A 16,205-nucleotide genomic window follows, 5' to 3' on the forward strand; every position below is an offset into this window, starting at 1 on the left:
AAGGAGAAGGAGAGAGAGACAGAGAGGGAGGGGGAGAGACAGAGGGGGAGAGGGAGAAAGGAAGAAAAGTCATGTACTCCAAGTAACACCAAGTCCGAAGGATAACAGGGAATAGAATATGGTACTCATTGCCAGAAAGGGCTCAGCAACAACAAACAATAATAAAAAGCATTGAAATAATGCTTTAAGGTTTGCAAAACTTTGTCTATGTTATTGTTCACTTGTTTCAGCTATTTCCAACTGTTCATGACCCCATTTGGGTTTTTCCTAGCAAAGATACTGAAGTGGTTTGCTATTTCCTTCTCTAGCTCATTTTACAGGTGAGGAGACAGGGGCAAAAAGGGTGCCTTGCCCAGGATCACAGAGCTAGTAAGTATCTGAGGCCAGATTGGAACTCAGGTCTCCCTGACTCCAAGCTGATTGACTCCAGGCCCAATATCCCATCTAATTCACTACCATGCTGCCATATGTATGTTATCTTGTTGTGTAACTGAAAAGAAAGGACCCGTGGCTTCTACTGCCACAGCTTACACCCTTCCTCTCCCTAATACTTTGTTGCTGGATATCCCCTTTCTTCCCATCCCCAGGGATGATCCATCATGCTCTCATAGGAAGAAGTTGACCATGGTGCATAGAGCAATGGTCTTAGGAAGAACTGGGTTAGAATCCTTCCTCAGATACTAGCCGTCTGATCCTGGGAAAGACAGTGTCTCTGAACCCATTTCCTCATCTGTAAAAAGGGGATTATAGCAGCGGTTATTTCTTAGGGTCATTGGAAAGATCAGATGAAGTAATATATTTCAAGCATTTTGCAAACATTAGAGTATTATACAAATGTCAACTATTATTATGATGATGGTTCTTAAGCCTCTGTGACCTCAGCTCCCAAAGGCCAGAGATAGATGTGATTTCTAGGCTTTCTCTTGGACTAACTTTTATCTTCTTCCCAGATGTAGGGGGTCCTGCAGATCCGATTGCCCCCACTATCATCATCCCTCCCAAGAATACCAGTGTGGTGGCTGGGACCTCCGAGGTGACCATGGAATGCGTGGCCAATGCCAGGTCAGTAGTCATCCCCTCTATTCCCTCCTTTCCAAACTTAATCATTGCCCTTCCTCACTTCCTGTGTTCCCCATCATGTTTGACTCCACTGTTCTTCTGGACACTCCTGGACTCACACTAATTGATTTATCTTTTCTATTCCCATTAATCTACTATGACTGCATATCTCTGAATAACCAAGAAGGGACGAGAATCTGAAAGTTCTATAGAAACAGAATGGGGAGAAAGGGCATATAATGAAAAGTGCATTGGACATGGAGCCAGAAAACTTGAGCTCATTTCTAGCTCCAGGATGTTCCAGATACAACCCAGTGGAATTGCTTGTTGGCTTGGGGGAGGGGGAAGGGAAGGGAAAGAAAATGAATTATGTAAGCATGGAAAAATATTTAAAAATAAAAAATAGGAGGCAGCTGGGTGGCTCCGTGAATTGAGAGCCAGGCCCAGAGACAGGAGGTCCTGGGTTCAAAGCTGGGCTCAGATACTTCCTAGTAGTGTGACCCTAGGCAAGTCACTTGACCCCCATTGCCAAACCCTTACTACTCTTCTGCCTTGGAGCCAATACATAGTATTGATTCTAAGACAGAAGATAAGGGTTTAAAAAGATAAAATAATAAAAATAAAAAATAAAAAACTTTTTTCAAATAAAAAAAATGTACTAAATAATGTGGCCATAGTTTAGTCAACTAACCTCTTTGAGCCTCATTTTCCTCAATGGTAGAGTAAAAATGGAAATATTTCATCATTCAATGAAAAGAGCATTGCATTTGAAGTCAGAGAACCTGTAAGTCCTAAACTCTGCTACTTATTGTATGACCTTGGGCAAGTGACTTCTCTTGGCCTCAGTTTCTTCATCTGTAAGATGATATAGTTCAATGAAATGACCTCTAAGGTGATCTTCCTATGATCTTCCTATCTCCCAGGTTGTTGTGAGGATCAAATAAGACAATGTATATAAAATATCATATAAACATCAAAGGCAGCTAGGTGGCTCAGTAGATAGAGAGTCAAACCTGGAGACAGGAAGTCCTGGGTTCAAATTTACTTTGGGCAAGTAAGTTAACTCCATTTGCTCTAAACCCTGCTGCTCTCTTCTGCCTTGGAACCAATAGTACTGATTCTAAGACAGAAGGAAAGGTTTTTACTTTTTTCAAAGGAGGGAAGAGAGACAGAGAGAGAGAGAGAGAGAGAGAGAGAGAGAGAGAGAGAGAGAGAGAGAGAGAGAGAGAGAGAGAGAGAGAGAGAGGGAGGGAGGGAGAGAAGGAGAGAGAGAGAGAGAGAAAGGGAGAGAGAGGGGGAGAGAGAGAGGGAGGGAGAGAGAGAGAGAGAGAGAGAGAGAGAGAGAGAGAGAGAGAGAGAGAGAGAAAGAGAGAGAGAGAGAGAGAGAGAGAAGGAGAGAGAGAGAGAGAGAGAGAGAAAGAGGGAGAGAGAGAGAGAGAGAGAGGGAAGGAGGGAGGGAATACTAGGAATTTGTTCTTTATTTGTTGACCTGTCTGGATATTCCATTATATGTATTTGTGTGTATAAGCTCATGGATCTCTTTTTTGGTTCCTGTGGGTCTCCCTTATGGTACGGCCTTCATATTTATCCATATTTTTCACACCTTCTCTGTCTTCCCCTCAATTCCCCTCCTTTCCCTTCTCCATATTCAGTGGGTTATATTTGGAGAGTAAGGGGAATAGAGAGAGGAAAAAGAGAAAAGAAAAATATCAAGAGACAACTTTTAAGGTGCTTAACTGAATTTTAAAAGTCCAATTCTCTCAAGTACAAATTACTGCATAACTGATGCAGATTTATGCAAATGATCTTCTGCTTCCCTTGCCTCCTGCCAGGCCCCTGATCAAACTGCACATCATTTGGAAGAAGGATGGGGTGCCAGTGTCAGGGGGGGTCAGTGACCACAACCGCCGGCTCACTATCCTGAATCCCAAAGGAAGCAACACTGGCTACTATGAGTGTGAGGCTGTCCTGCGCAGCAGCAGTGTCCCCTCAGTGGTCCGGGGTGCTGTCCTTTCTGTGTTGGGTGAGCATGGAGAATGGAGAAGGGCTGGGAATAAGGGTGCGAGGGGAAGGGAGGGGAGAAACACTCCACAGGCTTTACAGCACCCTTTCAGAAGCATGGAGAGAGGGGAGGGCAAGGGAGTTCCTACTGAGTTGGCCAGTCCAAGAGAAGCAGGGCCTCCATCGCTGTCCTCTTCCTCCTCCTCCTCCCAGAGCCACCCCAGTTTATTAAGGAGCCAGAGAGACACATCACAGCAGAGATGGAGAAGGTGGTGGACATACCCTGCCAGGCCAAAGGTAAGGGACGTGAATGTACTGGGAGGAAGTAGAAGAATACCACCCCCCTTCCCACTCCCCCACATGGGTACAGTTTCCATTGCTGAATTGTGTCTGCTGCTCCCAGGTTTCCCTATAGTGGACATATTACTAGGAAAGAAATCAATCTGGACATCAGCAGGCACCTAGGAAAACAAAGAAGCCAAATTACCGTAATTTCAGGGCTATAAATCAATCCAAGTTATGGTAACTTCAGGGTTACAAATGAGCCAAAATTACCGTAATTTTGAGGCTACTGACAGCCAAATTGCCCATAATTTCAGAGTCGCTGACAACGCCAAATTACCATAATATCAGAGCTACACTAGTGGAGAGGGGAAAGCACCAGCGGTGTTAAGGCCTTAGGTGTGTCTATGCTGAGATATAGCTCGTAAAGCAGCACTTTGGTTCTTAGTCATTTTATTCAGTCACCAGACAGCATTCGCAAGTTTCCTACCTCTTCTGTCTTCCCCAAGTTAATGACGAATTCTCATACTGTTCTGGTTCCCAGATCTCCTCTCCTTCTTAAGATATAGCTAAATCAAAAGACAATCCAAAGGCAGATGAGCATTATAAGACCATACAAAAGGCATAATGGTAGGGTGTAGTGTGTGCTATAGACAATATTATGGTATTGAACAAAGAGCTAGACACAGCCTTTTCCCGGTGGAATGATGGGCAGGTGAGAGATAAAGATATGGAGAGGAGCTACAAATCCCCATCAGGAAAGGCTTAGAAAGGAAAAGGAGAAAATTGAGAGTGAATTGGGAAGGGATGGGGGAAGGAGAGTGAAAATAGGTCAGTACCAGCTGCATTCAGACTGTATCTGAATAGATTTGGACCACCAAAGGTCTTTTAGGATCGTTGCACCAACTCAACCCCAAAATCTTTGTTGTTCAGGGGTTTGTTTGTTTTTTTTGAAGTATGTCTGACTCTTCATGACCCTATTCGGGGTTCTTTTGGCAAATATACTGGCGTGGTTTGCCTTTTCCTTTTCCAGCTCATCTTATTAATGAGGAAACTGAGGCAAATGGGACTAAGCGACTTTGGTCAGGGCCACAGAGCTAGTCGGTGGTCAGATTTGAACTCAGGAAGATGAGTCTTCCTGATCCCAGACCCAGCACTTTATTCACCATGCCATCCAGCTTCCCCATCTCCAAACCTCTGAGATTCAGATTCTCTTTCCTCAGAAGCCTACCTGATTACTGGTAGACATTTGATGCTCCACCCATGCTCCTACATAATCATTGGCTATCAATTTTGGGAATTAAAAAGAATTATCTACATATATAACCTATATCCAATACCTGCCATCTCGAGGAGTAGGGAGAGAACATGGATCACAAAATGTCAGAAAAACAATTATAAAAAATTGTATCTACATGTAATTGGAAAAAATATAGTAATAATTTTAAAAAAACCTCCCACATGCTCTTGGGTTTTGCATTGTCTCAAAAATAGAATAAAGCATAATTCCAAAAATACCTTATGACAAAAATGTTTCTAGATGGTACAATCTTAAGAGCACTAGGCCTTGGAATCAGGAAGATGAGTTCAAACCTGGTCTCAAACACTTCCTAGCTGTGTGACCCTCAGCAAGTCACTTAATCTCTGTCTGCCTCAATTTCATCCATTGTAAAATGGGAATAATAATAATAGCACCTACCTCCTAGTGTTGTTGTGAGAATCAAATGAGTTAATATTTGTAAAATGTTTAGCAAAGTGCATGATACATGGTAGCGGTATAATAAATGCTTATTTCCTTCCTTCCTTCCTTCCTCCCTCTTTCCAACATCTTATATGAAGAAGGTAATATGGTATAATAAGAAAGAGTGAACTAAACTGAATGAACTTTGTTCAAATACCACTCCTAGAATTTACTAAATTATGACCATAGTCAAGTCACTGAATCTCTTGGAGCTTCCTCTTTTTCCTCATCTATCAAATGGAGAACTTACAGAATTTGTAAAGGACCAAATAAGATCATGTATATTAAATCAATGTGTAAACATTTAAGGGGTACAAGTATGAGAGAAGGGAGGCAGGGAGAGAGAGGGAGAGAGGGAGAGAGACAGAGAGAAAGAGAGAGAGAGAGAGACAGAGAGAGAGACAGAGAGAGAGACAGAGAGACAGAGAGAGAGAAAGAGTCTGTGTCTGTATGATATAAGGGTGGAAAATTGGCCCTACGTTCCATCCAGGGTCAGCCCATTTAATGAAATCACAGAAGAAGCAGAAATAGGAAGGAAGGCATTAATGTGCTAAATGAAGTACAAAGGGGAGTCTACATCCTGTTACTCCTTTATGAAGTGTGAAAGGCTGGAATTCCTGGTGTAATTAGAGCTGAATATTTATTGGTTATGCCCCTAGTGGCCCTTAAAAAGCAAGCTTCCCAGCCCTGAGTGATAGTTGAGGCACAGAGCAGATTTGTAGAATGTGACTCCTGAACTCTTGCCGGGGGGCAAAACAGATTTCTTCCTCCTTTTCTCTACTCGCAATCAACCCTGGAATACTGAGGCAGAGCTGTTCATCCAGGAGATATCACATCCATCAAGGAGAACTTAGGGGAAAAAGCAACTTCAAAGAGCATGACCCGTGGCAACAGAGGAGAGAGTAAACCAATTCTAGAAAATTGGCTCTGGCATTTGGGAGCTGAGCTGTGCAGAGGAGCTAGCCGAGAGTCCAACCTAATGACTGTATCTATGTCCAGGAGGAGAGGCATGAAGATATCACATGAAGAAAAGGCATTGGGACCTGAAAGTTCCAGAAGCATCAATTGACTTGGCCATATGTGTTCCCTATAGGCGCACCTCATTACCAGTAGCCTCTGCCCACTGTCCCCATTGAAACTATATGCATTTGTAGGAGGGTAGATCTCAGGTTTTCAGGGAGAATGTTTTGTAGCTAGTCTTCTTACTTTCCTAATAAATGCCTTTTGGGAAGCAATTTGTCATATTAGCTCATAGTTAAAGCTAAGGGATCAGTGGGGGCTTGAGTTATAGTTGTAGGAATTCAAACCCATAGAACGCCTTTGAACTTGCATAGTCATTACCCATTTTAGGACCCACACCTTAAGTGCAAATAGAGCTTCCAGAGGATATGCTATACTTATTATTGTCTTCCATGTAGGTGTGCCCTCTCCTATCACCACTTGGTACAAGGATGCTGCTGTCATTGATGTGAAGAAGTTGTCACGGTTCCGACTGCATGGAGATGGGAGCCTGCAAATCAGTGGACTGGTGCCTGATGACACAGGCATGTTCCAGTGCTTTGCCCGAAACTCAGCTGGAGAAGTGCAGACTTCCACCTACCTTGCTGTCACTAGTAAGTTGATTTGTGGGAGAGAGAGGAGAAGTTTTAGCTTTTCCAAAAGATGAAGGACCTTTTTGATTAAAGTTTAACATATCATGCTATCTGGATATAGACTAATATCTTATACCATTTGCTAAGGAAAAAAAAGGATACATAATCTAGACACAAAAGGAGATATCATAAGCAAATTAGAAGAACAGGGAACATATTGCCTCTCAAATTTATGGATACAGGAATTTATGAGTAAACAAGAGATAGAGAGCATTGTAATATGTAAAATGGATAATTTTGAGTACATTAAATTGAAAGGGTTTTGTATAAATAAATGTTAACAGAATTAGAAGGAATATAGAAAACTGGTGGGAAATTTTCATAGTCTCTCTGATAGAGGTCCCATATCTAAAATATATAGAAAATTCTGTCAAATTTATAAGAATAAGAGTCATCCCCCAATTAGTAAATGGGCAAAAGATGTGAACAGACAGTTGGGGGTTGAAAAATCAAAGCCATATATAGGTATATTAAAAAATGCTCCAAATCACTTTTGAGTAGGTAAATGCAAACCAAAATAGTTCTAAGGTATCATCTCACACCCATCAGATTGGCCAAAATGACAAATGTTGGAGGGGATATAGAAAAATGGGGACATTAATACACTGTTGGTGGAATTGTGAACTGATCCAACCATTTTAAGGAGCAATTTGGAATTACACCCAGAGAGTTATAAAATTGTATATATACTCTTAGACCTAGCAATTCTATTGCCATCGTTGGGTCTGTTTCTCTAGGCAATCAAGGAAAAAGGAAAGAACCTATATATTCTAAAATATTTATAGCAGCTCTCTGTGGTAGCAAAGAACTGGAAATCAAAGGGATGCTCATCAGTTGGAGAATGACTAAACAAATTCTGGTATATGATTGTGATGGAATACTACTGCACCATAAGAAATGATGAGCAGGTTAATTTTTCTAAAACCTGGAAAGAATTGCGTGAGATAATGAAGAGAGAAACAAGTTGAACCAAGAGAACTGTATATACAGCTACAGATTTAATATTTGAAGAATAACTTGTGAATGTTTACCTCCAGAGAATAAATTGAAAAACTGGAAACATAAAAGACATAATATATATGTGTGTGTGTATATATATATATATATATATATATATGTTTGCCAGATGATGCCTTCTATGGAGAGGAGAGAGGATAGAGAGACCTGGAAATAAATTATATTAATTTTAAATATATATATATATATACATATATATATGTGCATGTATGTGTATGTATCATGCTGTCAAATTAGATACCCTCAGGATGAATTACTCCAAAGGACAGCAAGTCATTTGTCCAGTGGCCTGTATAATAATCTGCATTTGAGAGGCATTATGCTATTGTGAACTAAAATAAAGAAATCTGGGTTTGAATCCTAGATCTACCATCTACTAGCCTTGTAACTATGGGCAAGCCATTTGACCTCAGTGCCCTTCTTTATGAAATGGTAATAATATTAGCAGCATCTACCTTCTCAGGTTGTTGTCAGAAGAACACTTTCAAAATTGTAATTCATTGCAGAAATATGAAATATTGTTCTTATTTTGACATAAATTGCTAAGAATTACCACTGCCGAACTCCCATCACTCAGAAGGTATCTTATCTCTTGAAGATCAACTACAGACAGTCTTTCTTGGTAGAGATTTACTCATGTCCATTGAAAGAGATTGTCTAATCTAGGCCCAGGGCTACACGGTTAAATAATGCTACATCTGGTAGGAACCTTATTGAGGCAATTTGTCCTTATTCTGCCTCCATACTGGGGATAACATACCCATCTCAGACACTATTATATTTTGAAATATGACAATATTGTAAAATTTTGAGAGATGGCCTGAGAGTCGGGAGAGCTGGATTTGAGCCCCAACTATGCCATTTCCTTGTTATATGGCTTTGGTTATGTCACTTAAATAGCTCTTAGCCTCAGTTTCCCCATCTGTAAAATGAATAATTTGACTTACATAATCTCAGAAACTCAAGAATTTCATGATTCTGTGGAAACACCATTCATTAGCTTCCTTTGATAAGGAAGTGTTTACCATATGAAATATCATGGGAATGCTTCTAGGTGTCAGCGGGGAACACCCCACCAGCCCCAAGGGATCCAGGAAGGAGATGATGGTTTGATTTTTTTCAGAGATCTGGTCTTATCAAACAGATTGGTTTAATCAGTATTTGGTCTTGGCTTCCCTATAACTTTGCCCATGTGGTTAACCTGGCCCTGATTTCTGAGAGGTAAAGGAACTCATTGTTCCCTATGCATACCATCTGTAGCCTCCATGAGCTCTTCTCCATATCTAAAACACAGTCCCTCCTCATTGCCACCACCTCCTGAAATTGTTACTTCCTTTCAAGGCTCAGCTTGGGTATTACCTCCTAGATGAGGTCTTTGCTGATACCTCTAGCTGTTGGAGTATCTCTTCCTCCAAAATTACTTTGTTTTTAGAATAGATAGATAGATAGACAGACAGACAGACAGACAGACAGACAGACAGACAGACAGACAGATAGATAGATAGATAGATAGATAGATAGATAGATAGATAGATAGATAGATAGATAAATAGATAGATAGATAGATAGATAGACAGACAGACATAGACAGATGGATAGATAGACAGACAGACAGACAGATCGATAGATAGGTAGATAGATATGGATGGAGATAGATAAATAAAGATATATAAAATAAAGTAATAATTTTCCATACTATTTAGATAATAGATATATAACAAAAATTTAGATATGTAAATATTTATATAATAGTATATAATTTATACATAATGTAAAGATATAATTCTATTTTGTATGACATAAATGTAATATATACATATAAATATAATTTATATGTTATATATTTTAGATATGCACTTTGAATTTTCTTGACGACAAGGACAATTTTATTTTTGGTTTTGTATCCCCAGTGTCTGGCACAGTTCCTTGTATACAACAGATTCTTAATAAATGCTTGATGAATTAAATTGAATGAGATGATCATGTTGAATCTAAAACCATTCATTTACCTTCTGGAGAGAATCATGAATTTATGCCCAAGGAATAGACTTGAATGAAGCCACTCTATGATTGACTGCTTGGAAATATGGTGGTCTTTTATATTATTAGCCACAAGTTATAATAGGCATCATCATCATAAACTTAAACACTTCATTTATGCAGCAAACATATATTTAACATCTACTTCATGCACTGGGCTAGGCAAAAAACAAAACAGTCCCTGCCTTCAAAGATCTGACATTCTCCTGAATTTTCACAAGATCTCAGCAGTATCTGTACTGCCTCCACAGAGCTGGATCTCAATTCATCTACCCCATTTCAGTTTAAGATTCAATGTGAGTTTCTATGCTTCCCACACCAAATACACACACACACACACACACACACACACACACACACACACACACACACACACACACACACCTATTGCATAGCTTCTCAAAATTAAACTTCTCCAGACCTAGCTAGGCTAAGAGTGAAGCAGCTGGAGCAACTAGGTGGCTTAGTGGATGGAGAGCCAGCCCTGGAGGCAGGAGACTGGGTTCAAATCTGGCCTCAGCTACCTCTGCGACCTTCACTCAACTCTATTGCCTAGCCCTTACCAGTCTTCTGCCTTGGAACCAATAGTTAGTATTGGTTCTAAAACAGAAGGTAAGGGTTCAAAAATAAAAAGGTTGATCCACCAAGTCTCATAGTCCATTCAGCTCAGTAGAATTTGCCAAAGCTTGTCCTCTTCTGGCATAGCTTTTGAGAGCCTTGATCAATAGTACATGACAGTGAGGCAGTGGAAGAGGAGGTTAGTAAAGAACAACCACGAGGATGATAATAATAATAAATCCCAATTTACATGTGATTAACAATTTCTCACTTTCATTGTTGGGAAGAACATAATAATAATTCTGATGGGATGGGTTTGCCAATTATAATACCAGTCCCTGGGCAGGCCTTCTACATCTTTGCCCTCACTGGAACCTGAGAACAAATAGGAGAGAATGATTGATATCATTCATTTTCCTGGCAGTGAACCTCCACAAAGAAGTTAAACTAGAAAGGCACTGAGTGAACTAGAAAAAATGTATTTATTTCAAAGTCTATGGGATATGCCGAAGTATCCGAGGATGGTGTGGATTTCCTGCTTCCCTGGAAAGGGGCCAGATAACAGGACCTCGTATGATGCATTGTATAAATAACTGTTTGGTGAGCGAGTGAAATAAGAAAATGGGGCAGGGGCAAATAGGAGGTTGTCTGCTTGGGGCTTAGAGTCACTACTGTCATTCACGTAGGGGAAGCCCAAATGAAATCTCACTAAGGAGTCTGTCCATCTCTTTCCCAAGGCATTGCCCCCAACATCACCAGAGGCCCTCTGGACAGCACAGTGATTGATGGCATGTCTGTGGTGCTGGCATGTGAGACATCTGGGGCACCCCGGCCAGCTATCACTTGGCAAAAAGGTAAAAGGGATGATTTTCAGGAGGGGCATGTGGGCAATTTGGTACGGTAGCAAGAGTGTGTGATTGAGCTTTCGGTGTCTTGGATTATAAAATTCTGGCTCTGCAGTTATTCTATCTTTTTAAGCTGGAGCAAATCACTTCCCCTATCCGAAGGGTACCCTAAGGGCACCTGGACCCTGCTACTGCACCCTAAGAACCCCCAAACCTTCCCATTTTTCCTTCACCCAAACTTTCCTTGTGTTCTCTTCTTCAATTTGAATCTGCATTTTTTTTAGGCAAGAGTGTCTTGCTTTTGTCTTTTATATCTCCAGCACTTGGCACAGTGCTTGGCACCTAGTAAGTATTTAATAAATCTTTGTTTCATTCATATATAAATCCATTCCTGCACATTTATTCAAGAATACTTTATTTTGTATCCAACCATCTATGGACTTAGGCAAATACACACTCCCAGAGTTGCACACAGACAGGAACACTCACAGGGGCAGTCACAGACCTAACCTTAGGGCAGCTCATCAGACTTTAGGTCCCCCTTGCCAAAGGGCATTTCCTAGCCTCTCTGGGGCCATCACTTCTACTTCATTTGTCCCCTCCTTCCAAATGCTTCCATTCTCCGTCTGTCTTTCCCATCATCCAAAGCTTAGGCACTTGTTGAAGGTGACTTTCTCCAGAAGCATCCAGCTTCAAGATGCCCATCATCACCTCATCAAAATTATTTGCTTCCACCTGATTCACAGGTGCCAGCTGCTTCTGAGCTTTTGTGAGCACCTGAGAAGGAGGGTGCTGGGGGCTGAGGGCAGTGATGAAATCGAAAGCAGGAGCCACAGGGCTTAGGAAAGAATGAGAAATATTTATCTATTAAGAGGCCAAAGCTATCTAGTAGACATAGGAAGTCGGAAGCCCTGGATTCTTGTCCTCTACCATGAACTAGCTATATATGACCTCGAGCAAGTCATTTTCTCACATTTCTGGGCTTTGGTCATCTGATCTATAAAAATGAAACTAGATGAAGATAATTTCTAACATCCTTTCTAGCTATGAGACTGTAAATCTGCATTTGACTGAGCTGTTTCCAGGAGAGAAAAGCAAGGTAAAGATAAACTTGGTTTACAAAAGGAATACTAGATCATCCTGCCCACAATCCCCTCTCCTACTCTGTTTCTCTCCATGTCTTTACCAATCTCAGGGTAATCGCTTTGGGGCTGTGCCAGGTGAAATAGGAATCAGGGATCCGGTGGGCTACCTATTCTTTTGTGTCTCCCTACAGGTGAGCGGATTTTGGCCAGCGGCTCCATTCAGCTACCCCGCTTCACACTCCTGGAGTCCGGCAGCCTGCTCATCAGTCCCACCCGAATCTCAGATGCTGGCAGTTACACGTGCTTGGCCACTAACTCACGGGGAGTAGATGAAGCCTCCGCGGACTTGGTTGTGTGGGGTAAGTTTGTGTTTTCAACTAATAAGATTATAAGAATGCAGTGTGTGTGTGTGTGTAGATCTACATACCTGTACATATATAATCTACACATATGTACACCATGGGTTGTATACTTACACGTATGTAGGTATACCCCATGTGAATCCACACACACAATGGACATGCACCAATATCCTGCAGACCTCCCTTTCCCAGTATACATGATCATATGGGATACCTACAGATACAATTAATATCTCTACCTTTGTATCTATGCTCAGTCCAAGGTGCTATTTTTTTAAAGGAAATTGAAAAATGGAAGTTTGATGTTTTTAAACCCTTACTTTCAATCTTAGGATCAATTCTGTATATTGGTTCCAAAGCTGAAGAGCAGTAAGGGCTAGGCAATGGCATTCAATGACACACAGCTAGGAAGTGTCTACGGTCAAATTTGAACCCAGGACCTCCCATCTCTAAGTCTACCTCTCATTCCACTAGCTGCCCCCTGGAGTGAGTTTTTAACAGAAATTAACCAGGATAGTGATTGGTCTGAAACCAATGTTGTATGATAAATGGTTGAAGGGACTGTCAGTGTTAGTATAGACAGCAAAAGAGGCAAAGCATGCAAATCAAATGTGTTAGAATATTGCTTTTCTGGGGTACCTGCTTATTGAAACAAGCTAAGTTTGACGCTTAAATTGTGCAAATCAGTATGACTTAACACCTAACATTAGCAGAGGTTAGAAGTGAGAAGGGAGCAGCCAAGCAGATCTAAAAATAATATTCCCTTAGAATTGGGGGCTCCCAGAAAAGAAAAAAAAACAGTGAAGAGGCCAGTTTGTTGTGGCAATTATCTCTCAGGCACACATATAGTTATACTCATATAAGCGAGATAAATTAACCTTGGGGACAGTCACCCAAGTCTCAGTCTTCCCTGCCTAAGGCGTCTGTCTTTGTGTCCATACCCGTCAGGCTTCAGTCTACTGACCCCTTGTCTCCATCCCTTCCATTCCTTGTCTGGCCCTCCCCTTCATCTCTGACTATACTTCAAATTGAGAGAAGTATGGAAAAAGAAGTGTGGTCTCACAGAGAACTGTCCCTGTGACTTAGCAGGGATAGGTTACGTGTATCTTTCTGCCTGGGGCGATCAACAGTTATGTGTGATGTAAATACAAGCTGATGTTCCTGCTGGAGAAGAAGGTGAAAGGGCTCGAGGGGCATCTCTTTATGCCTAGAGTTATTGGAGAAGACAAGAGTTCCTACACAGGATGAAAGGAATAATCTAGGGGAGTGACCAGGTTAAAAAAGATTCTGAGGAGATTTTGGAAAAGGAAAACTAACGATGGAGAAGGCTGGTATTGGGAAGAGAATGGAACAAAGGAGAAAGAATAGGAGACACTCCACCACTGGAGTAAACATCAGTTTGTGCAGCTCAAACATAAAATGACCTTTTAGAGGAAAGACAATAATTGAACTATGAGCAGGTGCAACAATGACTCCTACTCAAAGAGAGAGAAGTAAGAGACACAAGGTTGTTGGTGATGACTTCCCCTGAGAAGATACCTGTATCAGCTCTTATGGAAACATGGATTTTGTAGGTTAGATGATGGTGCTGAAGGATCTACAGGCCATCAAAGCAAGCCACGTGGGAAGGTGTGGAAGACCTTGGGAGATAGTGGCCAGGCTGGTGGTAAGGGCTGATGGTCCTCCATCTCATCAGGAGGAATGGAGCTGATGATTTCCATCTCATCCAAGCCCTGTGAGCAGTTAGGTAGCCCAATTAAAGAGGGAAGGAAAGAGAGGAGAGAATCTTCAGTGATAGAATGGCCTTGGGCTAGAGAAGGTAAGGGAGAAAGGGAAGAGAGAAAAATGAAGCCACTCTCCTGCCACCCTGCCTCCATGGGTCCCACTCACTGCTCAGCTATCCCTGATGGATCCTGGGATAGAGATGAGAAAGAATTTATGTGGAAATTAAAAAAAAAAACCACTTGCAATGTCTTGCTAATTACTTTGAGGTAATGCATAGGAGGGCATAAATTTTTATCTTCTAATTAAAGGTCATAACATTTGAAAAAATGAAACTTTTTATTATTGCATGAGAACTTTTCATTTTTGGTGATTTTTTTTTCATTTTCTTTTGAGGATTCCTGGGAGTTCTGCTTCTTTGGGGAGTTTCTACTGCTATTTTTCTACTTCTGTTCCCTAACTTTGCTTTCTGTCTTAGTAACAGCTCTAAGACAGAAAGGCAAGGGTTAGATCTTAAGTGACTTGGCCAGGGTCACACAGCTAGGAAGTTGTCTGAGACCAGACTGAACCCAAGTTCTCTTGACTCCAGGCACCTAGCTGCCCCTCTGTGGTTATTTTTAGAGAGATCTTGAGGGGCCATACCTTTGTCTTCATTGATGTACTAGACAGAAGATGTTAAACCAAAGGGAAGCCATGGGAAGTGAATTGCTATGAAAATAGGGATCAAAGAACAGGGTTTCTTTTTCTGGACTGTAGCTCATAATGGCAACCCTTTGAGAATGTGGGGATACAATGCATCTCATGAAGAAGATAAAGAACATGTTTGACAGGAGACCTGCTGAGTTAATCAAGAGAGCTTTACAGATGAAATTTGAAAGATAGAGAAAGGGGGGGGAAAATGTCCAGAGAACCTGTCAATCTGGATGCTAAGGAAACAACATGAGGTATTGGAAAGAGCTCTAGGTTAGGAGACCAGAGACCAAATCCCAAATCAGCCACTTAAGTAAGTCACTTAACTAAATGAGTTAACCAAACTCACTGAGCCTCAGTTTCCTCCCTTGTAAAATGAGCATGATAGGCTAAATGACTTCTAAAGTCCCTTCCCATAGCTTTAATCTTATTAGTGATGTCAACAGATGTAACATAGAAAGAATTCGTAAGTGAAATTTGAATAATTCATCTTAAAAAAAAACCTCTTATATTCCATCTTGGAATCAATACTATGTATTGGTTCTAAGGCAGAAAAGTGGTAAGGGCTAGGCAATGGGGGTTAAGTGACTTGCCCAGGGTCACACAGCTAAGAAATGTCTGATCCAGATTTGAACCCAAGACCTCCTGTCTCTGGGCCTGACTCAGCTTTTTTTTTTTTTTTAACTCTAACTTCCGTCTTAGAATTGATACAAAGTATTGGTTCTAAGTCATAAGAACTAGACAAGTGGGGTCAAGTGACTTGCTCAAGGTCACACAGCTAGGAAGTATATCTGGGGTCAGATTTGAACCCAATAGAACCTCTTGTGTCCAGGCCTGGCTCTTAATCCACTGAGCTGCCTAGCCACCTCAATACCTCAGTTTTTAAAAATAGAAATAGACCCCTAGAGCCTAGCACAAATACTCTTATACATTAGCAGGAATTGGTCAATTCTTCCCAGTACCCTCATTTTAAAAGAAGTGCCCAGGACAGCTATATTCTCTCCATTCCTCTTTTGACTCTTCTGTTGACCTCTGGGCTTCTCAGTACCATCTGGTCACCCCACCACCCACTTTCAAATTCAGTGTTAGAATTATTATAATATAAACTCTTTGAGAGTTTCCTCCATAAAAGACTGCTTGTCTTTTTGCTT

General features: G+C 41.1%; 1 protein-coding gene and 1 long non-coding RNA gene across 3 annotated transcripts in view; one reads left to right on the forward strand and one right to left on the reverse strand.

Annotated features, from left to right (window-relative positions):
• SDK2 (sidekick cell adhesion molecule 2) overlaps positions 1-16,205 on the forward strand; it is a 491,418-nt gene that overhangs the window by 341,221 nt on the left and 133,992 nt on the right. For both annotated transcript variants that reach the window (XM_056817207.1, XM_056817208.1), the window contains exons 6-11: positions 951-1,062; positions 2,892-3,082; positions 3,274-3,357; positions 6,502-6,696; positions 11,088-11,204; positions 12,472-12,639. In XM_056817207.1, the coding sequence (XP_056673185.1) occupies positions 951-1,062; positions 2,892-3,082; positions 3,274-3,357; positions 6,502-6,696; positions 11,088-11,204; positions 12,472-12,639 (867 nt within the window). The remainder of the gene's footprint in view (positions 1-950; positions 1,063-2,891; positions 3,083-3,273; positions 3,358-6,501; positions 6,697-11,087; positions 11,205-12,471; positions 12,640-16,205) is intronic.
• LOC130457253 (uncharacterized) overlaps positions 3,779-16,205 on the reverse strand; it is a 37,462-nt gene continuing 25,035 nt past the window's right edge. Inside the window, exon 2 of the long non-coding RNA XR_008916416.1 lies at positions 3,779-3,911. This is a non-coding gene — a long non-coding RNA (uncharacterized LOC130457253). The remainder of the gene's footprint in view (positions 3,912-16,205) is intronic.

This window comes from Monodelphis domestica, chromosome 2, assembly GCF_027887165.1.
Source record: "Monodelphis domestica isolate mMonDom1 chromosome 2, mMonDom1.pri, whole genome shotgun sequence".
Lineage (NCBI taxonomy): Eukaryota > Metazoa > Chordata > Mammalia > Didelphimorphia > Didelphidae > Monodelphis > Monodelphis domestica.